Here is a 27,690-nt window from a genome sequence, read left to right on the forward strand (position 1 = left end):
TTTGTCACCGCAAATTAATCATGCCTTTTTTTCTTTTTTTTAATTGAAAAGTATTTCAAACAAGTATGACTTTAACATTATACAGGTCAAATTCAGCGCAAGGAGATTGTAAAATGGAACAACAGTTGCAATATTATTACTTCGGAGGATGTTTTTTAAATGATGAGCTCCGAATGGAATTGGAAAAAGTCCAAACAAACAACTAAATAAATGAATAGAAGGAATAAATAAGTAACCTGTCACTGGAGGGGAAATGCTGGTCAATGTTATATTGTCTCGAAGAGATAGAAGCAGGAAATGAAGGATTTATGAAAAAGCCAGAATGACTTGCAAGGCTGCATGAAAAATCATCATCAAGATCATGTTAAAATTGTTATCCTCTGGGGAATAATATTTCAGTTAGACAGTTTCTGATAGAAAAATCTTTAGTTCATTTCCTCTCCGTGATTAGAATCCCCTGGATTTAAAGTTTTTTCATGATCTAATAAATTACCACTGGCATCCATTTAATTAACTATAGACCATATATATTTCTCTTATACCAATTAACATATGTAATCTTGTACATTATTCCAGACTATAGTGGTGTGTGTGTGTGTGCGTGTGCGTGTGTGTGATGACAACATTTCAATCCTCCAAAACCAAAAGGTGTGCGTGAACATAAACTCATTGTAGCAACAAGTCGCTTTTAGGGCAAGTGACGAACCGGAAGTGACCCTGACAGCTCGGTGAAACCCCTCCCCCTCGGACACAAACTAACTTCTGTTTCAGTTACGCAGCCACGCTAGTGTGCTGTGCGGACACGAAGCCGTGTGTTGACGCGATGCACCGCGGGGACTTCGCCTGCTGCCAGCGTGCCGGTCGCACTGTCTCTGTCTCTGTCTGACCGCCCCGGTGAGTCGTCTCGGCCAAAGCGAAGCGAGCGTTTATTAGCTTTAGTGGCGCAGCTAGCTAACAGCTAACGTTAGCCAAACATGCTGTCCGCCTGCACCCTGGTCACACAGCAGCCTCCGCGAGCCTAGCGCCGTGTAGCGTCGACTTCTCATCGAATGGACCTCCGGTGTTATTAAGCCGAGGAACCGGCCACCACCAGTGGGTAACGGTCACACGACAGAGCGACAAGCTGCTTGTTTTTTTCATCAAACTTTGCTAGCTGTTGTAACTGCACTTCACGGCCCAGGGATCGCAGCTTTGTACCACTCTGATGAATCCACATTGTACTGAAGCACTGCTGATTGTGTTAACTTTGTATTCTGCCTCTTGCATGTGTGCAGTGTTCCAACGCCGATGACTTAAACGTGTGCTGGAGAGAAGCTTGGTGAAAGAGGAGGATGGATGGAGTCAGCTGGAGCACCACAATGGCCCCGGAGTCGTTCAGCCGCTCCACGGCTGCAACAGACACCCTATCCCGGCTCGCCTCATTCATCGCACACTCGGAAACTAGGCAGCACCCGCAGACCCAGAGGCAGCGACCCTCTCACCCGCCCGCATCCGTTTGTCCAGAATGTGGCAAGGGCTTCCCTTATGCAACTGATCTGTTGCACCACCAGGAACTGAAGCACGCGTTACCTAAACCTCACCGGTGTCCCTCCTGTGGGCAGGAGTTCTCCCTGAAGTCGTCCCTGCACCTACACGAGTGCGATAGTGATTCCTCCCCGTGTGAACTTTGTCATGGAGAGTCACAGCTTGGTTCTCCGTGCCCTGCGTGTACGACTGGCAACTCGGATCCCGACAGGCCGCAGGACAAGTCCCTTCACCGCCAGCCTCACCCCCTGGACAGCAGCCCTTACGCGTGTGCTCCGTGTGGTAAAGGCTTCAGCATGAAGCAGGCTCTGCTGCAGCATCAGCAGGCTGGCTGCTGTGAACCACCATCTTCGTCAGACATTGTTGATGCCAGCAGTCTTCCAGATGATTCTCCTCCAGTTTCTGAGGGCGACTCGACCCGCTCTGATTCTTCAGACGCCCCAGGGCCCAGCAGAAGAGCTGTTGGTGTGTGCCAGTTCTGTTCGAGAAGCTTCCGCACAGAGGCTGGACTGCAACGCCACAAACAGACCAGCCATGCTGAGGAGTGGCTGAGAGCTGCACAGGGGCAAAAGACCAAAGGAGAATGTACTGGTGGAGAGACGAGGACAGGGGGGGATACCAATGTGAACGGAGATGCAAACACGTGGCCAAAATCCAAAAAGAAGCCTCTGAACTGTCGCTCTTGTGACATGGTCTTCAGGAGCACCTCTAAGCTCTATGTGCACCGAAAAGAGAAGCACAGCAGAGAGAAAAGCATTAGGAGAGAGCCAAGGCCCATCATAAGCAAGCGCAGAAGAGGAGACGGGTATCCGTGTCAGGTCTGCGGCAAAATCTTCTTCCATCATTTGTCACTTAGGGCTCACTACAGATGGCACACATCCTCAAGCGTTGCCACAATCAAAAACAAAAGTCAGTCTCCAGGATGCACGGCCAAAGAAGACAAGTTATCGGAAACTACGCCAAATAAAGCAAAAGCCTGCCTAGCAGATAATAAGACTGTTAGGGCTGGTCGAGGGAGGCCCAGGAAAGTGCCCCGAGTAGAGACCAAGGCGAGTGATTCAGGGAGATGCAAAAAAGTGCCTGAGGAGGACGAGAAGGGGGAAGAAGAGGAGGAGGAGGAGGAGGAGGAGAGAGAGTTCCCATGCCCCTCCTGTGCAGAGGTTTTCTCTCTGCAATCGCAGCTGAGGGAGCACGTGGAGCTCCACCAGTCATCCGTGAAGAGGAGGCAGTGCAGTGTGTGCACACACGACATGGACACCTGTAAATGGCCGGGCTCAAAGAGGCACAGGCTGTACCACTGCGTTCCCTGTCAGCAGGGCTTCTCGGCAATGGACTCGTTCCTAGAACACTGTCAGGAGCACCTGCGAGTCCGGGTGGAGGAGGACAGCATCACAGAGGGCCACACACCGCAGGCCAGCAAAGCCCGAGATCCAGTTTGAATCTCATCATCGATATACCTTATTTTTTTTTGCCTTGAAGTGAGAGAGTGGAGAATGACGACGCCTGGGAAATTCTTGTTGATCGATCAGTTAATTCACTGAGCATTCAGAACATTATGTTTTCATATCCACACAGTTGCTCCAATTGTTTGTTGTCTGAGGGTTTAATTTATTCCTTCCAACATGTCAAGGGTTGAAGAAAATGCATTGTTAAAGGACCAGAGAGTTTTTGCATGTTTTGTTTGGCCTTTAGGATAGATCACATATACTGCCATTCATTTTTCTAAAGGATACAATATTTTTATAAACTTTACCCTTAATTCTCTTACCATACAGTATTGAGATCATTCCGTGTTAGATCCATCACGTTGACCATTTTGTTAGTTAAAGGGGCAATAAGCGATTCTAAAGCAATACAAGTTTTGTAAAAAATCTACGAATATATTTTCCTCATGGTCCACTAGCCAGCCCTGGCTCTGTAAATTGAAAACACATCAATGCGAGTGCGGTTTGTAAAAATCACTCGTCGACACCTTAAGCGATGTGCTAGCAGATGGCTTAGTAGTTAGTGCATCAGTCTCTCATACCGGAGGTTGTGGGTTCATGGCCCGGCCAGAGCAGGAAAATCATAACAACAACAATAAAGGCAGAAACAAGCATTTCCAGAATCGTTTACTGCTCCTTTAATGTTTCATTCCATCACTGTATGTATTCAAACAAGACAAGAAGCTAATGTTGACATCTCATGTGTTTGTGTTTTGCGGTCATCTCTGAGATAAACTGAAGTGTCCCACAAGCACCAGTGTGCTCCTACAATTAACACTTTTCAATTGATTCCTGAGATGGATTACCTCTGTTTGAAGGTCGTCCACCAGTTGTTTTTTAAACTTTAATCTCACTTGTGGCAGCCTGAAAAGTCAAAGAAATCAAGTAACCACTAATTGCCCTGTAGATTAAATGGAAAGTAAAATTTAGACTAGACGACTGATCGTGGTAAGAGGGGTGAGGAAAGGAGCCAAAGCACTGCCAGATATCTTGTTTGCCATACTTTTTTTCACATCGTAAAGGGCGGAGGTTGAACCTGCAAAGTTCGCCAAGTTTGGAACGATACTGCAGAAGGAGAAATTTGAATTGAGCATATTTTTATGTGCTCTTTGGAGATTCTAACATGTAGTTATGATCTTGTCCTGATCCAGGTTGTTCAGATATGTAGATCTGAACAACCTGGCTGTCAATGATAATTCTACCTAAAACAATGCCTTTTAATATGGCCTGTCTTTTCAGCTGGCACGAACTCTATGCAAAATGACAGACTTGATGGCAGCCCTTTGGTTTGTATGTGTGATGAATGTGCTTTGTTGAATGAACAAGGATCGACATCAGTTTTTCTTTTGAGCTACAGTTTCCGAAATGCAACTGTGAAAATAGAGAATAGGTTCATGGGTTTAAATCTTTCACTTTTTCAAGGTCTTTCTTAAATGAGTTTATGGATCTCTCTAGATGAAGTTAATAAAACTCAAACAGTTCTCAAGGGATGTTGTGTTATTCCTACTGACTTAGTGTCTCATATTGGTAAATACTGGAGTCAGTATGATCCTGACCACTTGACTTAAATTGACATCATCCACATAGTGTACAGTCTGAACAAATCCCTACACACTTAACACTGTTTGATTATTCTCTGCTATCGTGTGAATACAAACCTATATTTACAACGGAACTACTGTCCAGTTGGGCAATAGTACCATCAATATAACTGACAGACCTTTTATGTAAAGCGATTTCCCAACATATTTAAAATAAATCAATTAAATTGGCTGATTGTGGGTGGGGAGAAGTATGTATAAAATATGAAACAAAAAGTAGTGGGACTCCCAAATTACAAAGTGTTTGTTTTGTCAACGATAAAGTCAAAATTGCAACAAGTTTCTATTTCAGCTTCAGAAGCTGTGAGCAACTCTGAGTAGATATAAATTGTACTTGAATAAAGAAAAATCTAAAAAATAAAAATTAAGTCTTATTCTCTAAAAAATAACTGCTTAGAAAACTGGCAACATTTTAATAAGAAATAAAACAACTTCATATTATGCCTCCTCCTGGCCTTATGGCGGCGCTGTGTAGCATTAAGTGAACGTCCACGGCGGAAGTGCGTCAACCAGTTTCCGGTTGCTCAGTGCACGCTTCCCTTCCGCGGTTTTGTGAAACGAAAATCATACGAGTGACTGTCGGCTTCCAGAAAACAAAGAGATAATGAGTAAAGCACACCCGCCCGAGCTGAAGAAGTAAGTTAAACAGATAAAACCCGCATACGAACAGATTATGGATCGTTAATAAAAGTCTTTACGCAAAGCAGAAGTGTTTGCTAATGAAAACGAGCTAACGCTAGCTAGCATGATTGGACTTTGTTCTCTATCAAATGTTATACACGACAGTAACTAACGCTAATCTCATTTATTTTGTTTTATCTCTTCCAGGTTCATGGATAAAAAGCTTTCGTGTGAGTATAACAGTACAGCTCTCTGAAAGGAAACTGAGTAATCCGAACAGTTTGAAACGAAAGGGTTGTTTGTCTGAGACACGAGGTTCGGCTGCTCTGTTGGTTCTTAACCTCTTCACATTACACTGATACATTAGGACTGCGGATAACGAGGGTCTTCATTGTTCAGGAATCCTGATAGTAGTGAACACAGTCACAGCCCAGGGAGATGTTCAGAAGGGTGACAAAGGAAAACCATCGGAGAAAAAGTGGAGAAACGTAACGAATTCCGATGCTTCCACACGGGTGCACCGCATGGTACAATCAACTATTAGCATCCAGTCATGCTCAGTGGCATTTAAATAAAATAATTACATGGTAAGACAACATCATAGAGAGCGCCCTCCACCACCATTACCAAAATACCCTAATATCTGCTTCAACACTCTGCTAGAGATCAGGAACCTGAAGAATCAATGGCTCTGGGATTCAGGGAAACTTTTCCTTGCATCACCCGGCTAAACTCTGATGTCTTGTACTACACGACCAGACGTCTGAAACCCCGACGTATTCGGGTGACGGCTGAAACTGACAAGAAAAGCATCAAACTCAAAAATCGCAGAAGATGGATCCAGACAATCGCTGGATGATTTGTTGTTGAAGTTCAAATAGAAATCATAATTATTCTAGTTCAGTGTGAAGAATTGGTCTTTGTGGTCAGCCACGGTCTGGTATGAACTCTGCTTGTCAACCACGATAGACCTAGAGAGATGTAGTGCGGGTGCTACTTATTGAAACTGTTCCTGTTTTTATAGTCACGCATCGAATGTAGCCCGGCCCCACTTTGTGAATTTTGAGTATTGTATTATCATAGTGGGTGGGTCATACATACTTTATATTTACAGAAAATCAAATCAGTGATCCAGAAGAAAAATGCAAAGTTAAGTTTTTTTTGTTGTCAGGAAGGTAGGAAATGCCGTAGGAGCCCCCGTAACATTTGTCTTTCCAAAACAACGTTTAGAGAGTACTGGAATTCACTGGGGCTACATGATATTCATAGTTTACAGGTGTCCATTTATGAGAAAATTACATTTGTGTCATAATCGATTATAGGCTACTGCCGTGGACAATTTTTAAAAGTTTTAAAATTAAAAATTACTTCCTGGTAGAAGTAACGCCTGCCAAGGAAATAGCAGACGCAGCTCAGCGCAGAATTGATGATGTATCCAAGCGTTTATTGCTACGCCTGTACTGTATCATTTATACAAAATAACAACACAGAGACCGTAGTATAAACCGTGATCCAAGACGGAACAACAACAACAACTTTATTAATCACCTTCAAAAACACTACAGCTCATCCGCTCGCTTCTCTCTGTTCTGCCCTTCATAATAAAAGCCCAACTTAAAATCACTCTTTTGTTGCTGAGGCAACCCAAAAACAGATTCCAAATAAATGTAATGTAACAAATAAATTAGCTTACACTACGTTGCTGGTTGCTAACTTTCCTTTTTAAGAGAAGTTAAAATCATAAAATAAAGAAGGGAGTTCATATATACCTGACTGCTTTGATTCATTAGTGAAAACGTAGCCATGATTTGCAGTAATATTGAAAATGGAGGATGCATCGCATCGTGATATTGAATCGTTTACAGGATAATCGAATCGTGAGACCAGTGAAGATTCACACCCCTAGTGCTTGCTGTGCGTTCTGATTATAAAGATGGAAAAAATAAACTAAATTGCAGTTATTAAAGCGACAATAACAATCTGATCAATACTAACATGGCTCAAATCAAGACGAGAATAAATCAACCGGAAAACAAGGTGGACTTTTGAACTGCACCTAACATGGAACACATTGCTCACGGTGATTTCTTTCTGTCCTTTAGTGAAGTTGAATGGAGGCAGGCACGTGCAGGGCATCCTGCGGGGCTTCGACCCATTCATGAACCTGGTGTTAGACGACTCTCTGGAGATGGGCCAGGGTGGACAACAGAACAGCATCGGCATGGTGGTCAGTACCTTCAGCCTTTCCTGCGTGGGTGCCAGTGACTGAGTTCTGACACCAAGGTGGGGGGTAAAACCCCCATGGTATAATGTAACTGCACTTTCACTTGGTTTTCATTCACATCATATCAACAATTTAAGCCTATAAGCATCATATTTGAACCAGGTCCACCCAGTGGTTGGAGCAAGTAGCCTGTGTGATGATAAAGTAGTCTAATCCTGTTATTTCAAGTGTCAAATCAGCAACTTAATATAATTATTGGATTGAACTTGGACCAGGGCCACAAAAACAACACATCTCCCAACATATCAAATAAGAGATATGGTAAATGGACTGTATTTATATAAAGCGCTTTTCTAGTCTCATCGACCACTCAAAGCGCTTCACACAACAAGTCACATTCACCCATTCACACACATTCGGAAGAGCCGTCAGAGGCAATTCAGGGTTAAGTGTCTTGCCCAAGAACACATCGGCATGTCGCCTGGGGGATGCTGGGATTTAACCCCAACCTTCGGGTTAGTGGACGACCGACTCTACCTCCTGAGCCACAGCCGGCCCAGATATCAGACTTGGATGCTGCGGATTGAGCACCTGGTTTACTGTGGTCTGCACGTGCCAGGATTCATCCTTCCATCATAGCTTTAATTGTTTGATTTGAAAGAACAGACCTTTTTCCGCTGCAGACACTGGTGGAACTGATGACAAGAATCAATGCTTTGTTCATTAACGAATAATTTATTAACCCTCTGAAACAAACTGGCACTGTCCGACCAAAAAGGAAGAGATTGTTACATCTGTGCTTTTCGTGCTGTGGGAGGTGAACATATGAAACAAGTGGGTCGTGTATTACACCAGACACTGTTCAGGGTTTGAGAGACTGACACTGTTGGAAAGATGGGACGGAAAAGCTTCAGGAAGTTCATGTGTACTCATTGTATTAACTCTGTGGTCTTGTTTCTCACAGGTCATCAGGGGAAACAGCATTATCATGCTGGAGGCCTTGGAGCGAGTATGAGAGATGGGCCGGCCACAAACGGGGGAGAATCATCCATAACTTTTTAAATTCTGTTTCCATCTTAGTTACTTGTTTCTTTGAAATAGGCAAAGCCGATTGTTCTTCTTTGTATTGTCCAATTTTTGATTTTCACCGACGTACGCGTTTCTTTTTTGTTTTGAGTCGTGTAATGTTGTGAATAAATGAGTTTTTCTTTGGTATTTTGTGTTTTGCGGCCAATTATTTATTAGGCTACCTTTAAAAACTTGAAGTTATAGCTGATTTACCTCATGGCATTAGAGTTCAAATTTTTAGGCGTAACCACATATGAACATGTGATGCAGTCTACATACAGTACTCACACGTTATAAAATGTGGGAATAATGTGACGCTGTTACACGTTTTTTTTATTTCCCAAGTTTGGGATCAATAAAGTCTATCTCTACGATCTATATATCTACTATCTGTCTATCTATAACTATCTACGATCTATGCATCTACTATATATCTCTCTATATCTTTCTATATATACAGTATATATACATACAATCTTTCTATCTATGTATCTACTGTCACAGTATGTGGCTTGTCACATTTGGCAGAGTGAGTCACAAATAAAGTAGCTCCACCTTCACATTCTCTGTACTATTTTTTACTTTTCAAATATCAAACAGAATTTGGTATTTAACAATGACTTTTAAAAAAAAATAAAGACAAAGAAAGATGCATTTTATGAATGGCTGAAAAGGGTTCGGGTTGACCCCGGTGTGATTTTAGGCTAAAATGAAGATTCAAACTGAATGAGTCGTTTTGCTCGAAAACAAATGAAGCAGAGCTCGGCGAACCCGAAAAGCAAGGCGCCTTCTCGGAGAATGTCGCTCCGACTGTGTCAGGAGTTGATGTGGCCGTCTTCCTAAACTCCACGAGTTCAAATTTAAACATACAGAATGTCAACCCGCTACACTGGTTGTGGTGTGATGGGGGTAGATCTCCAAGCATGCTTTGAGCCAATTTTGTGTACAGGTTTAATTTGTGGCATTAGATAAAAAGCCTTAATAAATTCATAAACATTACTTGGCACGTGCGTTTTATTCTTTTCATGGGGTCTGTGGTTGGTGTTGTGCTGTTGTGGATGATGCACGACCGGCACCATGAGTGAAGCCATGTGCTCCTATAAAGTTGAATCCAGAATACGTCGTAGAGGAGCGTACCTCGTCGTACAGGCCTCAGCCTCAGCCTCAGCCTCAGCCCGGACCTGGTTCCTGCAGTGTCAGCAGCGCGCTCCATAGGTGGCGTCTTTGCGCTCCGGCTGTGCCTGGTTGAGATATCGCCTTCTCCAATATATGATGGTTTGAAGCTTTTTGTGGAATCATTTACATGTAGGGACATGAGCTTATGGTATTGCATTACAATCATTTAGCTGATGCTTTTTTCCAAAGCAGCTTACAATAAGTGCATTACAACATGAAGATATTACCCAAAATGTGCAAGAATCATTAGAGTACATCCATTGCGTCCAGCTTCTTGTTCTGTTATTTCTGCCCTGGCATATTAAGCAAGGTCCTAATGTTCAGAAGTGAAACAATGATTGTATGTCATCAGCAGAAGCTTCTCAGCGACGAGCTTCTCCAGATCTCTGTCATCCTCCATCCTTCATTTAGCTTTTTGGCTCGTAGACGTAGCCGACATGACCTTCCCGCTTAGTTTTTTTTTCAAATGTCATCATGCATTTAAGTTTTCCTCTTCTGTATGAGTTGTTTGATCCAGCAAACACTCTTTACTGATACACTCAGCAGTGTGGATTTTGATCAAATTTAAATCCTAATAACCTTTATTTAACCACCAACGCCAACAAGCGGAGATGATCAGTGTGTGCAGAGGCCTCAGACAGTGAAGACGCAGTTTGTCGACATTTCCACTCTGAGTTTTAAAAGTGTGCGGATTTTTATGAACGTGTTCCTTTACACTCACAAGAGATTTCCAGTCAAATCAACTGACAGTTGTAAGGTCATGAGTTTGCTGATTGAACTCTGTTCTGACAGCTCTGAGAGCTCTGACGGCTCTACTTTGTAACATTTAACTATTAATTCAATTCAATTCAATTTTTTTTGTATTGCGCCAAATCACAACATTCATTGTCTAAAGGCACTTTACATATTGAGGTCAAAATTACAATATTACAGGGAAAACCCAACAAATCCCAACTGTCTCAAAACCTTTTTAACAGGAAGAACTCTCTGGCAGAACCAGACTCAGTTGTGGGCGGTCATCTGTCTCGACCGGTTGGGGTGAGGAGAGAAATGAGGAAGAGAGGAGAGGTGGGCAGAAAGAGGGTGGGAGGAGAGACAGTAGGAGAGAAGAGAGAGAGAGGACAGTTGCACAACTGCCGCTTTAATCTCTACCAGACTGATACTTATAATTACGGAATTAAATACTGACACTTATAATGCAATGATGGTATTAATAATAATATTAATATAAATAATAATAATAATGAGGGGGTGTGGATCAGAGATACATTAGGAGAGAGAGAAAAACAGAGTTAGTGACATGTAATGTAAATACATGGAGGCAGAGAGAGAGAGAGAGAGAGAGAGAGAGGGAGAGAGATGCTCATGATATAGGTTCCCCCAGCAGTTCCCTAAATTCCATTCTGAATTTTACAGGAAGCCAATGCAGAGAAGCTAACACTGGAGAACACTGTCAAAACTCTGCAGCATTTTGGATTATCTGGAGGCTTTTCACAGACTTACTGGGGGATCCTAACTGTAATGATGTTTCAGTAGACCAGTCTAGAAGTGACAAATGCATGGACTAGTGTTTCAGCATTCTTTTGAGATAGGACGTTTTGAATATAATTCATGTCCTGTATACCTTATTTACCTTCCAAGTTTGACTTAACTAACCAAATTAGTTTGACAATCTCCACATAAGTGCTGTGTCAGAGTTACCCTATGACAGAAATGTTATTTTGATAGTGTTACATTGTCACTAAAAGTTGTGTAACTTTTCTCCCGGCAGCAGGTGTCCCAGCCTTCAATGGCCTTACAGATTTCCTCCACTGTACCTGCCCAGGATGACCTGTTAGTCCCAGGAACCTGGCTCACCTGCAACTACAAGGTGCAGTCTTTCCTGGGTGAGGGCACCTTTGGCAAAGTCACAAAATGCGTGAGGATGGTCGACAACAGGACCGGGGCCATCAAGGTGATTAAGAAGCGCAGCTCTTATGAGAAGCAGGCAGATGCAGAGGTAAGAAAAGAAACCGGTTGTGCTTATCAAAGATTGAGCTGCTCCAGCAACTGTATTCATAGTTTTGGCCTGGGACATGCCATGTACCCCAGTTAGCTGCTCTGAGGCGCCTTAAATCACTGGACCTGGACAAATGCAACCTTGTCCGATGGTACCAGACAAGAGTCTGTCTGAATTCAGTCTGCTTTCTATTGAGTACTAACAAACTGTGAATATTTAGAATGGTGGAATATTGTTGACATTATTAAATGAATGACTTTAATAACTTTTCAGCTGGCCAACGCACTCAATCATTTGAAGGTTGCCAGGATAATTGATGCAGACCTCAAGTTGCAAAATGTGATGTAAGTCAACCAACTACAACAGCCGTACAGAGTCAAAGTGATTGACTTTGGCCTGGCTAGAGAGGTCTCAGCTGCCAGCATAGGCTCATGCATTCAGACCCTTCCATACAGGTGAGTAACTGGAACCATAACCAAGCCAAAATATAAACATCCCCTGCTTGTCCATTGTGACCAATGTCTTTGTTGTAGAAGTTGTACTCCAGCAGAGTCTGTCTCTGCTGGAGTGCTCCAAACTATGACGAATAAGAATGTCCGTCAAAAATGAAAAGCAGTTTTAATTGCTAATCATCCATTCATCCATTATCTTTATGCTTTATCCTTTAAGTGACACGGGGGGATGGAGCCAATCCAAGCTGACATTTGGTGAGAGGCGGGTACACTCTTGACAGGTCGACAGCCCATCACAGGACCAACATACAGAGACAGAAACAAATAATTCATACCTATGGACAATTTAGTCTCCAATTAAGCCAGAGTACCCGGAGAGACATGGGAGAACCAAGGGGCCAACTCTGAGGTTGAGAAATGAAGCCTATGAGGAAGTGCTATAAACTGCAGTTCACTAGATGCCCGCTTGAGGCTGGCTGCAGAGAGGAATAAATCCCCATAGAGCCCCTTGTTAAAATGCCCAACTTTACAGCAGAATCAAACATGTTCACAGCCTTGTTCAAAAAACGGTCATTGGTCATTGTCATTGTTATTAGGGAAGGACCTGCCTGACGGACTCCACTGTGCTGACCATGTTCTGTCTCCAAGAGCAAAGAAGAAAACTTAATGGCTCTGTTCTTATCATTACATGTACTGTTACACACCTTTTAAAATATATTTAAATCACACAAACCTGTTATTACTTAAGGTTTTATCCGTAATGTTTAAGTTATTTGTCAATTAATATTCAGTCAGTATTAAAGACAAAAATAGTTAAAATATAAACATATTTTATGAGCCACCACCAGAAGTTATACAGTAACTCTCAGATTTATTTTTAGTGAAGGTACAAAACTTTAAAAGATGGACAATATTAAAATTATAGAAAACATTTAATATACCGACTGGGCAGAATGAGCCCAGAGCTGCAGAGTCCATGTGGTGGCAGGAGAAGGGGATACAGTGTGGGACTGTAGGGGACGGGAAGAGCAGAGGTAATAATTGTTGTAGCTATAGTTGGTATTTTTTATCAACCAAGAAGAACATTAAAATAAACTCAACATTGTCCATGAAAGTCAGGGACATGTTTGGGCTAAACAAAGTGACCTGAAGGCCAAATCCAATAGCAGTGACACTGCCAACTGTAGCAGTTCACAGTGTCCTCCAGTGACCCTCCAGGTCCCCTTCACAAGGTGCTGGAGGTGGGTCTGCTGCAGGTCATCTTTGTGTTGACCAGCCTGATGCTACTGATCTCCCTCAGGTTGTCGTCACCACAGTGAATGATGAGGACGTCAGCTGCTGCTCTTCCTCACGGAGTGGAAACAGAGTGGAAGAAGACTTTTCCACCACAGTCCGCCAGCCAAACACAGCACACCGAGGTCTGCAGCTCTCTGGACACCTCGACGGACAAACTAATCACCACGTCCACATTGTGACTGTAGGATTAAAATTAATAAATGAGTGTAATAAATGAAGATGACAGTCTCTAATACTTTATTTTTAGACAGACTATATAACTGTGAAGTCAAGCAGCCACGGCTGGTACTGGTTTGTTTTGTGCAGCTAGTGGAAGCATCACAGGTGAACTCAACAACAACCAATGTGCTGGAAGTAATAAACATCTTGTAACAAATAAAAAAGTGCCTTTCTTAAATTAATATTCAAAGTGATCATCTGGTACAGTAATGTCTATAGCAGTACAGTTAAGGAGGACTACCACGGACTAATGTCAGTGTGAAAACTTGATCTGTGAACTGTTTACAACAGTGGAGAGGGGAATTATAGTTTTTCTATTTTCTTGTTTGGTGCATGGGTTTGTCCCTTAATGCCAAAATAAATAAATAAATGACAATAATAACTAAGACTGCAAGCCAGTGTCAATCAAACATTTACTGTTTCCCAAGAGCACTAACCATCAATTCAATTCAATTCAATTCAATTTTATTTGTATAGCGCCATATCACAACATACATTGTCTCAAGGCACTTTACATAGTGAGGTCAATATTACAATATTACAGGGAAAACCCAACAAATCCCACAATGAGCAAAGCACTTGGCGACGGTGGAGAGAAAAAACTCCCTTTTAACAGGAAGAAATCTCTGACAGAACCAGACTCAGTTGTGGGCGGTCATCTGTCTCGACCGGTTGGGGTGAGGAGAGAGAGGAGGAAGAGAGGAGAGGTGGGCAGAAAGAGGGTGGGAGGAGAGACAGTAGGAGAGAAGAGAGAGAGAGGACAGTTGTACAACCGCCGCTGTAATCTCTACCAGACTGATACTTATAATTAAAAAATACAATTATGTTGTTGTCATTATATAGTGATGATATTAATATTAATATTAATAATAGCAATAATAATAATAATGACGGGTTTGGGTCCTGCAGCTCTGGGGTCAGAGATACACTAGGAGAGATAGAAAACACAAACAGGGTTAGTGACATGTACTGTAAACATATCGGGGGATGGGGGGGGTAGTATAACAGTTGCTTTAATTTCTACCAGACTGATACTTATAATTAGTGAAAACTGATACTTATAAATACAATGATGTTATTAATAATAATGATAGTAATAATAATAATGACGGGTTTGGATCCTGCAGATCTGGGGCCATCACATCTTAACTTCTGTTTAGTTAACGTTTATTTGATGTAATTTATTAGAATCAAAATATAGTGGTGCAAACTACCAATAATACAAATGAAAAAAGAGGAATTCTTAAGACTTATAATTTCAGTAACAAATATTTATTTCAAACGTTGTTCCAGTGTTACTTACAACATGTAACGTTGGCTGGGATGACTGGTACTGGAGCTCACAGTCAGTACCGGCCCGGTGCAGCCTCGGGCCGCGGCGCTAGCCGGCTCGCACTTAGCCTAGCTTATTAGCTTAGCTCCTTAGCGTCAGCTTACTGGGAAGCTTTGACGTAGGTGTGTGTGTTTCAGTGACCATATTTGGATTAGCCGGGTCAGGGAGGAGTCGTGCCCTGCCAAGATGGCGACGGCTGAGCTGCTGTGGAACCGCCCACTTTGGGCTTCAAAACCGGCCTGCAGAAACAAATGGGTGACATCACGGACGCTACGTCCATGTTCATATACAGTCTATGGGGAGAACATCCAAACTCCACACAGAAAGGCCTTGGATGGTCTGAACCTGGATATGAACCAAGAACCTTCTTGCTGTGAGGCGACAGTGCTAACCACCACACCACCGTGCCGCCACACGGCTAATCATGTTTGTGTTTAATCTTCTCTCAGGTCTCCAGAGGTCATTTTGGGTCATAGATATGTGGTCACTGGGCTGCATGGCTGCTGCCATGTACCTCGGCACCGTGCTCTATCCTGGCAGGAGTGAATATGATATGGTATGTACTACTTGAAGCTTCTTGAGAATCTGGTTCCATCTCATTTCATCTCATCTCATCTCATTTCATCTTAAACCACTTATCCGGGGTCGGGTCGTGGGGGCAGCAGCTCCAGCAAGGGACCCCAAACTTCCCTTTCCAGGGCCACATGAACCAGCTCTGACTAGGGTATCTCAAGGCGTTCCCAGGTCAGTGTGGAGAGATTATATCTACACCTAGTCCTGGGTCTTCCCCGAGGTCTCCTCCCAACTGGGCGTGCCTTTATATAGTTCTTTCGGTCATGACCGAGCCTTTATGGCAGCGCACCGCTAATTCCGGCAGCGCTGAAAATTCAATGCGAATGCAACTTATTCTGGACCGTTTTGTGCAACCGTGTTCAACATGACGTTGCAAACATGGCGACTTACACAGAAGTCGGTCCACATGTTTAACTCATTCAAAGTTGATGAAAAAATTGCTTCTTTGTTGTAATAATATATTCAATTTCTGCGAATAAGTTCTTCTGAATATTACACACTCTAGCTTTCATTTTGATATAATATGCTCCTCCCCCTAGACTCCCAGTGTGGCTTTAGGTCGTGTTGTTTTTCAGATGAGATACATAGTGGAAACTCAGGGTCAGCCGCGGCACCACATGCTTAACCCCGGACTCAAATCTTGCACATTTTTCCAGAGAGACTCCATCACCACTCACTGGAAACTCAAGGTACCTACCAAGAACCACCTGATGGGTTCACACGTACCTCTGTCTCTCTTACACGCTACCGTGCTGTAAAATATTGGGTTGTGTCTGTCTGTTTGTCCAAATCACGTGTTCTCATGATATCATTACTAAATATACTGTCTGATCAGACCCTAGAACAATTCGACAGAGAGACGGGGACCTGGCCGATGGAGAAAAGGCAGAAGGAGTTCTCAACTCTCTGGATGGTCTCCTTGATATAGGTCTTCTTTGTCATCATTCTCTTACAAAGAATATTTTATCATGAGTTTATTTACTAAGCATAAATAGAAAACACTGAAAATCTCCAGGAGAGGTTTTGTTCAATCCTGAATGTCAGTGAAGTCGCTCCTGACCTTTGTCCTTGTTATTTATTCTATTCATGTTTAGGTCCGGCTCATTAACACCGAAAATGCTGCAGATAAGGCTGCAGAACTGTGATTTGGTTAAATATTTTAAACATATTGTGATATTTTCTTCCAATAATGTTCCACTTGTAACTTTGTTGCTGGCTGCAGAGGTGCATTTCAACGACACAAATATATCTTATTTCAGATTCATGATAAACATGGCTGATGACAGGATTCCTTGTCTTAGAGTGTGAGGTCCTGCGTCAATATGATGGACGTCTGTCAGAACAAAAACCTGATGACTGTGTGTGGGTTATTGCAGCAGCCCCCCTCCAGGACTGCCAACCAGCTGAACTCTCCTCCTCATGCTGAGAGAAGCAGCGTGGTCCAGCCCAACTGCATCAGAGCACATCGCTGCACCAGTAACCAGACCACAAAATCGGACTGGTCAGCGCTAAAGAGAAAGGTTGATGTTGGACATGAGAATAAAAACATCCAGTCAAGACAAACTAAGAGGAGCCACACAGACATGACCTTCCACCACCGCATCACTAGAAATCCCTCTAAAAGCACTTCCTCCCTTAAGAGGAAAATGACTGATGGTGATGATACAGGGTGCAAAAAGACCAAGTCTGACTTCTGTGAAAAGTCAGATAATGACAGAAAGAGGCCACACAAAAAAACTCTGCTGGTGCATCCACCTCAAGCTGCAGCAGCACAAACCGGAGTTTCTCCCCGAGCTTCAACAGGAATATGGCTCATGAGAGACACTCTGACTACATCAGATCCACCAGCAGCAGCCATGATTCCAACCGCTCTCTCCATGTACAACGTGATTGGAGGATCAGCCTGGCTCATAATGACAGGAAGAGGTTCAGCAAAAGCTCTGCTGGTCTGACTGTGAGCCCCTTCAAGGGAATTGAGGCTCCCACCCGTCTCTGTTCAACATGCCCAAGGCAGAGACCCAAGGCAAGTACCAGGTGCCCTCCACTGAGGACATGGGGCCCGAGTCAAAAGGGGTGAAGAATATTGGAGCTCTGTTAAAGAAGAGAAACAGGCTGCGTCACCAAGAGAAAAAAGAGACCTGCTGGACAGGCAGAGGGTAAAACGTCCAGCAAAGACAAATTTGCTCAATACGACTAGAAAAGCTAATAAGGATAGTGTCAAAGAAGAATAACAATAATAATAATAATGCATTATAGTAATAACATAAATAAGTAACAATGGTAATGCCTGTACATTATCCATAAATGCACATTTCCCAGATTGCACATTGTCCATAAATATGTGTGTTGAATGAATTGTTCATGTGTGTGTTTGTGTGCATGTGTGTGTGTGTGCGTGCGTGCGTGCTTGTTTCAGTGCATGTGTGAGTTGAGGATGGTTATTGCATTTGGAAAGAAGCTGTCTTTGAACCGTGAGGTCCTGGTTCTGATGGACCTTTAGCGCCTGCCAGAGGGCAAAAGGTCAAACAGATGTAAACCAGGGTGTCCACCGACAGTCCCTCAGTGTTATCTTAGAGCAGACCCTCACTGTTGAGTCTCAGGTTAAAAGACTAACTTGTCTTCTTCTTTTCCATTGAAATATATTTGTGCAGTGTTTACAGGCCTTAACCAAATAAGGAGGATTGTGTCAAAGAATAATAATAATCATAATGATAATGCATTATATGTGTGATGCACTTTACATTTGAAACAAATCTCAAAGCGCTACGAGGTAATAGCATCTATATATAAAAGACAGATCATCATAAAGAAATGAGCACAAACTGAATAATACTTCCTCATCATACAACCGCAGCGAGCACCACTGCTCTGGCATCCATGGCTGCTAAACAACAGAAACGATGACACCTGGATCTGGGACTTGCAGACCTTCCTCGCCTCTGCTTGCACCACCATAAACCCACATTTTAAGCCAGGAAAGCACAGAACAAGGAGTGCCTGTGTCCCTAAACAAACCAGCTGTCAACACCACAAAGACGTATATGATGGCCAATACTTCACCCAATGGAACTGGCAAGAAAAGGTTAAGCAGACCAAGACCATGCTCACCTCAGTAATACTGTATTCCTCCTATCACTTCCCAGAGGAGTGGACAGACCAGATGGAGAGATGTCTTGATCAACGGCACATTCTAATCAAGACTCTTAAGACTCAAACAATTTGAGAGCCCTCTTACATTCGTAGACCATGGAAAAGTCAAAATACAAGATGACAGATCTTAATCAACTTATACCACCCAGACACCATGTCAAATCAGGTATTCTACATGTCAAATGTAAGAATTCTGGTTATGTTTCCACTTTTCTGTTATGTAATACAATTCCCCTTTTCACTTCTTAATTGTGTTATAGGTAGTCTAAGTCTATCCTGTTTAAATCATTATATTTATGTAGTTTAATAGTGAGTTATTTGCATTTCACAAACCATATAGAATGATGCTGTTAAGTGATACAATACTGTGATAATTCATTTATTTTAATGATCGTGTCTAATGTTTAATAGGTCATGGTGGAGAGAGAATATGCAACCATATCTATATTTTGATCAGGAAACTCAGCCATATAAATGTATTGTTACTTTACATCCAAAAACCTTTTTTCCCTCTAGCACTTTTGCCACTTTTCAGACTTTTGCCACTTTCAGGCTCTTTGCCATGTCGGCTCTGCTCTGTGCCACTTTGGCTTTGTGTCATTTTCACTTTATGCCTTTTCAGACTTTTGGCCCTGTGCCAGAGACTGTAATTTTTATTTTATGTTTTGTCCATGTGTCCTTTGTTCTTGAGTCCTTACATGTTCTTAGTAACTCTCCGTGCACTTTACTTTTTTGAGACAAAGCAACAGCAAATTCAAAGAAACCATTCTCCAAAGTTTTTCTCAGTATACATTTTTCTTCAATTGGCTACAACGCCCTTAAATATTTTTTGAGACTCTTGTACAACCCAGCCAACACCACATAATAAATAAATAAATTCTGCAGTGTCTCAAGGCAAAGACGACGTTTCTGTGTATTATGTGCGGAGTGAAAGGAGTTGGTCACCAGGATGAAAAAAAAATTAAATTGCGGGCGCGCCATGCCGCCCCGGACGAATGCCGCCCAGGGCGGCTTCCATGTCGCCTATGCCTAAATCCGCCCTGGTCCCGGATGTGTACATCTCCTCAGGGCTCAGTAGATTAGAATAGAAGCCTTTTATTGTCATTGCCCATGTAAACTGTACAACCCACTGGTGCATTTGCATAGCAAACATACATTCACTTTAAAAGAACAGTAAGTAAAAAAGAACATGTATAAAATGATATAAATAGAAGTATATTTATAAAATGTCTCTGTTGACTGAGCATATAGTGCAGATAGAATTTAAACGGATGGTTATGCAAGTAATGATTGTACATTGTCCATAAATGCACATTTCCCAGGTTGCACATTGTCCATAAATATGTGTTGAATGAATTGTTTGTGTGCGCGCGTGCGTGTGCGTGTGCTTGTGCGTGTTTCAGTGCATGTGTGAGTTGAGGGTGGTAATTGCATTGCTGCCAGAGGGCAAAAGGTCAAACAGATGGAAACCAGGGTGTCAACCGGTAGTGCCTCAGTGTTATCTTAGAGCAGAATCTCACTGTTGAGTCTCAGGTTAAAAGACTAACTTGTCTTCTTCTTTTCCCTTGAAATAGACTTCTGCAGTGTTTACAGGCCTTAACCAAATGCTTGCTTGGCTTCAGGGTTCAAAGTACAGTCTGTGGAGATTCTCATTTATCCAGGTCATAGGTCAGTGTTACATATTGCTGACAAAACACACAAATAAAACTAAATTGCACAAATCCTATAACACAAGAATTGAACAACACATTACTATTGCACACAGTTGCATTACAGTCATCTAAATCCTGACCTTTCTTGATGCAAAGTCATCAATCACGTCTTCAAATGAAATCTGCCCATTGAGTGTGTGCAGTTCAGGTTGCAGTCTGTTGATAAATGCTGCAGTCAGTCTCTGATGGCAAAGGAGAAGTTTCTGTGTGTTATGTGCCAATGTTGAGGAAGTGAAAGGAGTTGGTCACCACTCCGTACCGCCCCAGGCTGAAAGCCGCCCTGGGAAGCTTCCCATGTCGCTCGCCTACGCCAAAATCTGCCACTGGTTAACAAAAAAATGCAAGAGAGGCAACGAAGTCCAAGAGAGGCAAGCTGCTGTTCTTGACATTTTCCCTGGTCCACTTGATGTTTCTGTCCACAGAGTTGATGTGTTCAGTGAAAGTTGGCACTTCCTGGGTTTAGATTTAGTTTGTTGTGGTTTTGTGTCTTCTCTTTGGTCTCCCCCTCAAGTCCTTCATAAACTTCAACTTGTCCATCACTCTGCCGCTCTCATCATCACCAGAACCCCCTCCATTAATCTGTCCTTCAGCAGCTTCACTGGCTCCCAGTCAACTACCGCATTCATTTGAAGATTCTGTTCCTCACCTTTAAGGCCCTCCAAAACCTAGCTCCTCTGTACATATCTGAACTCCTGCACATCAACACACCCACCGGCACTCTTAGGTCTTCCTCTTCCATCCAGCTCAGTGTGCCACCTGCCCGCTTGTCCACCACGGGGTCTAGAGCCTTCAGCCGCTCTGCCTTCCATCTTTGGAACTCCCTCCCACCAGACATCCGTAACATTGACAACCTCTCTCCACCTTCAAATCCCATCTCAAAACACATCTCTTTAAACTGGCATACTCAGTCTGATTTCTTATTCCTTCTCACCCATATTCATCACATCTTAATTATTGTTGTTCTTAATGATTTTAAACACTGTCATTTTTTTTCTTGTTGATTTTATTATTGTTGTTGTTCTTTTTAAACTCTGCCTTGTAAGGTGACCTTGAGTGTTCAGAAAGGCGCCTATAAATAAAATAGTTAATTATTATTATTAATTATTATTATTATGATGTGTCATCCTCATATCTGAACCAGTATCTCTGTGTTGTTCCTCAGAAGGAAGTCAGGGCCCTGCGATCGACTTCTTCCATGTGGAAGTTTTGACACTTTGAAGCTTTTTTGCAGAATTACTTGCATGTAAGGACATGTGTGTGTGTTTTCTAATACAACAATATCAGATAATTCTGCAAATATACCAACAGACACATTAGAGCAGCTTTAATTAGCATGTAGAAAAAGACAAAGGATTCTCACGCTAGCACACTTTTGGAAAAACAATCAAAACTTCAATAAATCTGCTGGAAGCAGCGCTGTTACAGTTACTGTGAATCATGGCGACCGGCGAGAAAAGAACAAAAAAACGTAGCTTTTCAGACACTGAGATAGACACGCCTTTAGGGGAGGTGAAAAAACAGTGTTATTTGGTTGCCACAGCAGGGGCATCACGAATAAAAAGAAGCAGTGCGAGTGGCGACGTGTTGCTGCTGCTGTCAACTGTGTCACTGGGACAGCGCGGACAGTGGCAGAACTTAACCCTCTATGGCATGACTTTTTATTTTTATTTTTTTTAATATTTGACCCCAGTTTCGGGGAGCTTGGGGGTTGACCTGATAATATATCAGTCATAAAATGTGTCCCCCCCGGACACCCCCACCAGATATGGCGTTGTTCCATCAGGGCAACAAGGTACTATGAAGGTACTAAAATGGCAAGGGTTTTGTGTAATATATAATAGGTGGTATGAGGAACAAACAAGCAATATATACATAAGGTTGATGTTATTTCATGAAACAAATGGTTTATCAATCTGTTTCTGAATGTGTGCTTCTGATTGAATCAGTTTTTCCTCTTTTTTTACAAAGCGCACTGTACTATTCTGTATGGAACCTCAGGAATGAGTTGCATGTGAAACAGAGGTGGACATCATATTTTCAGCACTTGGCTTTTGGTGTGCCTTTGCATCTTGGTACCTTGCATTTCCTAATTTTTTCATGCATGACCATCCAGTGGGCTGTGGCGTCCAGGCACACATCGGGGACTGGAATGGGTGTCCTCTACTCCTCTTCCCTTCATACTCCCCAGCAATTGTGTATCTAGGACGATCTCCAGATTCTCTCTACTTTAGCACAGGCTTTCTGCGATATACGACTTGAATGTCTAAAGCTTAATTTGTTCCTCTTTACTCGTCAGTGCTGCTGCAATCTCTCCTGTAGAGCAGCCAGGCAGTCACGACGGTCTTGTCGATTAAGTGGAAGATCAGCCTTTGGCGGCACTTCTTCAAACTGTTGCAAAACAGTGCAATGAGAGAGTCCAGCAGATCCACCCGACCCATATTCTTATTGTGCTCTGTCCCCACAGCAGGGCAGGGGACATTGATGGTCTCCTTGCTTGCCTCCAGCCGGCCTTGTAAGGAATTTTCAGGTTTCAGGAGGTTTGCAGAAATACAAGTCGAAGCAGCCGATGAGCAGTTTCAGCGGGAGATGTGGTTCATAGCACAAAAGGGAGACGAATCAAAGTGCATATGGATGTACAGTTCTTTTGTACTTACTATCTACGAAACAGGCAGCGTGGGATGTCACATGTTCTGATTGTCCACACACGTACACATCTGCGTCATCGTACTAAATATCTTTGACGTGACATTGGTCATCTATGTCCTTACATTCGATAACTTCCACAAGATACTGGTCACAGCGAGGACACATCGGCATCAGCATGATTATGTTTAGCACCACCAAGATATTGTCTACAATGCTTACACTCAGGACACATTCTGCTTCTACATATCCCCCCTTTTTGAGGGTCTTCTAATCCTCAAAACACTGTGTCCTTAAGCATCATTACAAATACAAATACCTACACAATCATGCATTACTCTTTAAAAATGTAAACACCTGAAAATCATTCCGATATTACTATAACGATGCTGATCAACAATGAAACATTTTCAATGTCTTCAACATTAGCAAGATCCCCGCAGACTCAAAGCATATGAGGACGAAAAAACCTATAAACTGCATTTATAGGGAAAATTTCCTCATGGCCCCCTCCTGTGTAGAGCGACCACCATCTTGGCATGAATTGAATCTGCCTTACATTATGAATGAACAATAGACAAAAATGTAAATAAAATAAAAACTATACTTAAAACATCAAAATTCAAGATAAAATACGACAGTGTAATTCTAACACAAAATGCATACACTGTGTTCCAAATGATAATGCAAATTGGATTTGAGTGTCATAAACATTTAATATTTTGTTTTTCAATTAAACTCATGGATGGTATTGTGTCTCAGGGCTCTTTGGATCATTGATATCAATCTCAGACACCTGTGATAATTAGTTTGCCAGGTGATAACAATCAAAGGAAAACTACTTAAGAAGGACGTTCCACATTATTAAGCAGGCCACAGGTTTCAAGCAATATGGGAAAGAAAAAGGATCTCTCTGCTGCGGAAAAGCGTCAAATAGTGCAATACCTTGGACAAGGTATGAAAACATTAGATATTTCACGAAAATGTAAGCGTGATCATCGTACTGTGAAGAGATATGTGGCTGATTCAGAGCACAGACGGGTTCGTGCAGATAAAGGCATAATGAGGAAGGTTTCTGCCAGACAAATTCATCGGATTAGGAGAGCAGCTGCTAAAATGCCATTACAAAGCAGCAAACAGGTATTTGAAGCCGCTGGTGCCCCCTCCGGTTCCAGTGGGCTCAGAAATACATGAAGACTAATTTTCAAACAGTCTTGTTTACTGATGAGTGCCGTGCAACCCTGGATGGTCCAGATGGATGGAGTATTGGATGGTTGGTGAATGGCCACCATGTCCCAACAAGGCTGCGACGTCAGCAAGGAGGTGGCGGAGTCATGTTTGGGCCGGAATCATGGGGAGAGAGCTGGTAGGCGCCTTTAGGGTCCCTGACGGTGTGAAAATGACCTTGGCAAAGTATGTAGAGTTTCTGAGTGACCACTTTCTTCCATGGTACAAAAAGAAGAACCGTGCCTTCTGTAGCCAAATCATCTTCATGCATGACAATCCACTATCTCATGCTGCAAAGAATACCTCTGTGTCATTGGCTGCTATGAGCATAAATGGAGAGAAACTCATGGTGTGGCCCCCATCTTCCCCTGACCTCAACCCTATTGAGAACCTTTGGAGCATCCTCAAGCAAAAGATCTATGAGGTTGGGAGGCAGTTCACATCAAAACAGCAGCTCTGGGAGGCTATTCTGACATCCTGCAAAGATATTCAAGCAGAAACTCTCCAAGAACTCACATGTTCAATGGATGCAAGAATAGTGAAGGTGTCAAAGACGGAGTCTTATGTTAACATGTGACTTGGCCTGTTAAGATGTTTTTGATTGAAATAGCTTTCAATTTCAGTAAACATGACCTAATGCTGCAAATTCAACAAATGACAATTTTCAGTTCTTTACAACCTATAAAATGTTTTGAAACTGTGTAGTGCATAATAATTTGGAACACTGCATTTTGAGTTTTTTATTTTTTAAAGAAATACTGTTATCATTGGGAGGTTTGTTCAATAAAATTCGAATTATACTCTAACGGTTGATGTTGAAAATGATATTGACCGATTTAGGAATATCTGAGAAAAATATCATTTGCATAATAATTTGGAACACGTTGTAAAATACTAGTGTGTGATCAACCAGCGTACACACGGAATATGAAACAAATTGCTTAAACTCAAAACTACCTAAAACATCTCTCATTTAAAAACGAACTAAAAACATATCTAATTAAAAAACGAGCTAATTTGTAACATGGACAGACAGATTGCTCTACATTTTAAAATGTGATTTATGGTAATTATTAGAACGAGTCCTCCGGCATGCTCCACCCGTTGAAACATATTCAGGTTTCACTTTGTTGTTCTGTTTAAACAACGTTCTCCTCGTACTTTTATTGTTCCATTCAAACAACGTCCTCCTTGTCCAGACAACCTGGACTAGGAAAAGGGTCCGGTTGTCCAATCACCATTTGAACAAATGGAGTGTTGTCCATCTGCTCAGTCGCCATCACGTTCATCACTTGAGCCAGTTGAACATTGGCCATAATGCTCATCTGTCTGTCCATGGTCCTCTGACACTTCCTCCTCAGAATTGGTACGATGCAAACATGCAAATAGAAGAATTACAGTTAGAACAGCCAATGCACTGATGTCTTTCTACACAGTGCTCCCCATTTTCCCAAAATTTTTCTAACCAATCCCATGACCACATGTCCTTGCCAGCATTCTCCTGAAGCTCCTGTCACATCCCTCTCATCCTAGCCATGGCTTCAGAAAATGCAGTGTTCTTGTGACTGTCATTCATCAGGTGAAGATTAGGAATGGTCATTTCATCTCAGCTCTGGTCATTACATTACTTTTTAAATAAATTTCGAATTTCACATTGATTTACCACCTCTTAAACCATTACTTGCAGGTAGGGGACCAATAACCTTGCTTTTCTTACTTTCTGTCCTACCCCTTACATAGTTTCTACACTGTGTAACTCTGGGGTCAAACCTGTAAACATACCTGTTTCTTCCCTATCCACTGTGTCACACCATCTACTGTCTCCTTCAGACACAACACATTCACAGACATTCTTCTAGTTTCATCATTCAAATGTTTACATACTTTCTCATCTCTGCATCCTGTTTTTTCTGAATAGTGTAATTATTGAACAGATTATAGGATTGGTGCATTCACAATGAAAACTTTAGTCTATAAGAGTTTACAAAATTAAACTATATAAGGATCACTAAACATAAATTAGCAAGCAGCATGCGTTATTCTGACTTAATTCAATTTGTTTATCGGTTCCCCTCGGGTGATTGAGGTCAAATAGTCTTTCATTTATTTCATTTTTATTTATTTATTTAGTCATCCACCCATATATATTAGACCCTTAAAATTATTTCTTTATTAAATCCCCTAATCATCATACATTTTTCCCACCTATGGATTTACTGCGTGTAGCAAATTCTGGATTTACCGGGCCTCCACTACCACGTTGGGCGAGTCCCGTGACCCCCCTCCACCCATTCCGGGTTTGTCCAACTTCCTCGGATGTGGCCAAACTCCCCACATCCCCAACATGGCCCTGGGGGCCCTCGCTTGCGTGATGGTCTCCACTGGCTTCTCCCTCGAGGTTGTGCATGTGACTGTCTTAGTGCATTACACTGCTGGTGTGTGTTCGGTTGTTGTGGATAGATATTAACAGCCGATGATGGTTGTCTGGGCGGTGCGGACGGTTGTTCAACTGGTGGTTGCTCTGTTGGTGCTGGAGGCGGGGTTTATGATTCATTAGCTGTGTCATTGAATTCAGTCTCATCAGTCCTTGTATTTGTCATCCAACCATGTCCACTGTGTTGTTGTTCTCCAGCCCCTTCATGTATGTCAGGGAGTCTCGTTATCAGCCCCGCAAGGTCAAGTGTCTGCCACGGTATGTAATGTCCCTGATTTCCTTTTATCCGAGAAACCACTGCTCTTGGACCCTGACCTCCATGCAGGCCTGCAGAAGCAGACTGCTGCAACTTCCACAGGCAGCGACGCGAGAGCCTGCCAAAGGACCAACCAAGGCTGGAAAGTCTGGTTTTATATCAGTGAAAGACATAAAGTCTGGTCAACTGATCAAGCTCAGTAACCACCAAGCAGAGTTAGTGTTGAGCATCAAAAAGGACCCTGAAACCACACAGCACAACTGCTGCATCTTTCTGGACACACAAACAGCCTCCCAAAAGGACTATTCGTCTTCTTTTCCATGCACTTGGTAATGTTACTTGGGAATACAGCATAGCATAACGCAACACAGCTAAGCATATGAATGTTTTACCTTAAAAGTGTACTGTATTGATTTGAGTCAATCTGTTCATTTGGTGTTATTGTTATATCTATCAATAAGTTATTTGGACGTTAGGACCCTGTGACTAACCCTCTCTTAACCTGAAACTCTTTGTCCTGCAACAAATGGCCTTATCAAAGAAGCACAGCATGTTGCCGAGCCGACACCTCTGATGCCGCCATTTTGTAGTTTCTTTGTTCACTGCCATCTTGATTGTAGTACTTCTTAGACCTTTACACACACACACAAACACACACAAACTTCTGCTAACTACCAAGGTGTTGATTCTGGTGGTAA

The 27,690-nt window shown here is 42.4% G+C and overlaps 2 protein-coding genes across 4 annotated transcripts; both read left to right on the forward strand.

The window, feature by feature from the left end:
* The first annotated feature begins 720 nt into the window (after nt 1-720).
* Nucleotides 721-4,489, forward strand: si:ch211-148l7.4 (uncharacterized protein LOC563603 homolog). Of its 3 annotated transcripts, none has more exons than XM_035644589.2 (2): nt 721-894; nt 1,275-4,489. In XM_035644589.2, the coding sequence occupies exon 2, from the start codon at nt 1,332-1,334 to the stop codon at nt 2,961-2,963; it is 1,632 nt and encodes a 543-aa protein (XP_035500482.1). In that variant the 5' UTR covers nt 721-894; nt 1,275-1,331; the 3' UTR covers nt 2,964-4,489. The 3 variants fall into 3 exon arrangements, with proteins under 3 accessions (XP_035500482.1, XP_035500484.1, XP_035500483.1); XM_035644591.2 differs by lacking the exon at nt 721-894 and adding an exon at nt 901-1,096; XM_035644590.2 differs by lacking the exon at nt 721-894 and adding an exon at nt 901-1,092.
* A 614-nt stretch (nt 4,490-5,103) lies between these two features.
* snrpg (small nuclear ribonucleoprotein polypeptide G) lies at nt 5,104-8,669 on the forward strand. Its single transcript, XM_035644621.1, has 4 exons — nt 5,104-5,245; nt 5,438-5,460; nt 7,333-7,457; nt 8,419-8,669. The coding sequence occupies exons 1-4, from the start codon at nt 5,214-5,216 to the stop codon at nt 8,467-8,469; spliced, it is 231 nt and encodes a 76-aa protein (XP_035500514.1). The 5' UTR covers nt 5,104-5,213; the 3' UTR covers nt 8,470-8,669.
* Nucleotides 8,670-27,690: the final 19,021 nt, after the last annotated feature.

The sequence above is a fragment of the Scophthalmus maximus genome, chromosome 3 (assembly GCF_022379125.1).
Source record: "Scophthalmus maximus strain ysfricsl-2021 chromosome 3, ASM2237912v1, whole genome shotgun sequence".
Classification (NCBI taxonomy): domain Eukaryota; kingdom Metazoa; phylum Chordata; class Actinopteri; order Pleuronectiformes; family Scophthalmidae; genus Scophthalmus; species Scophthalmus maximus.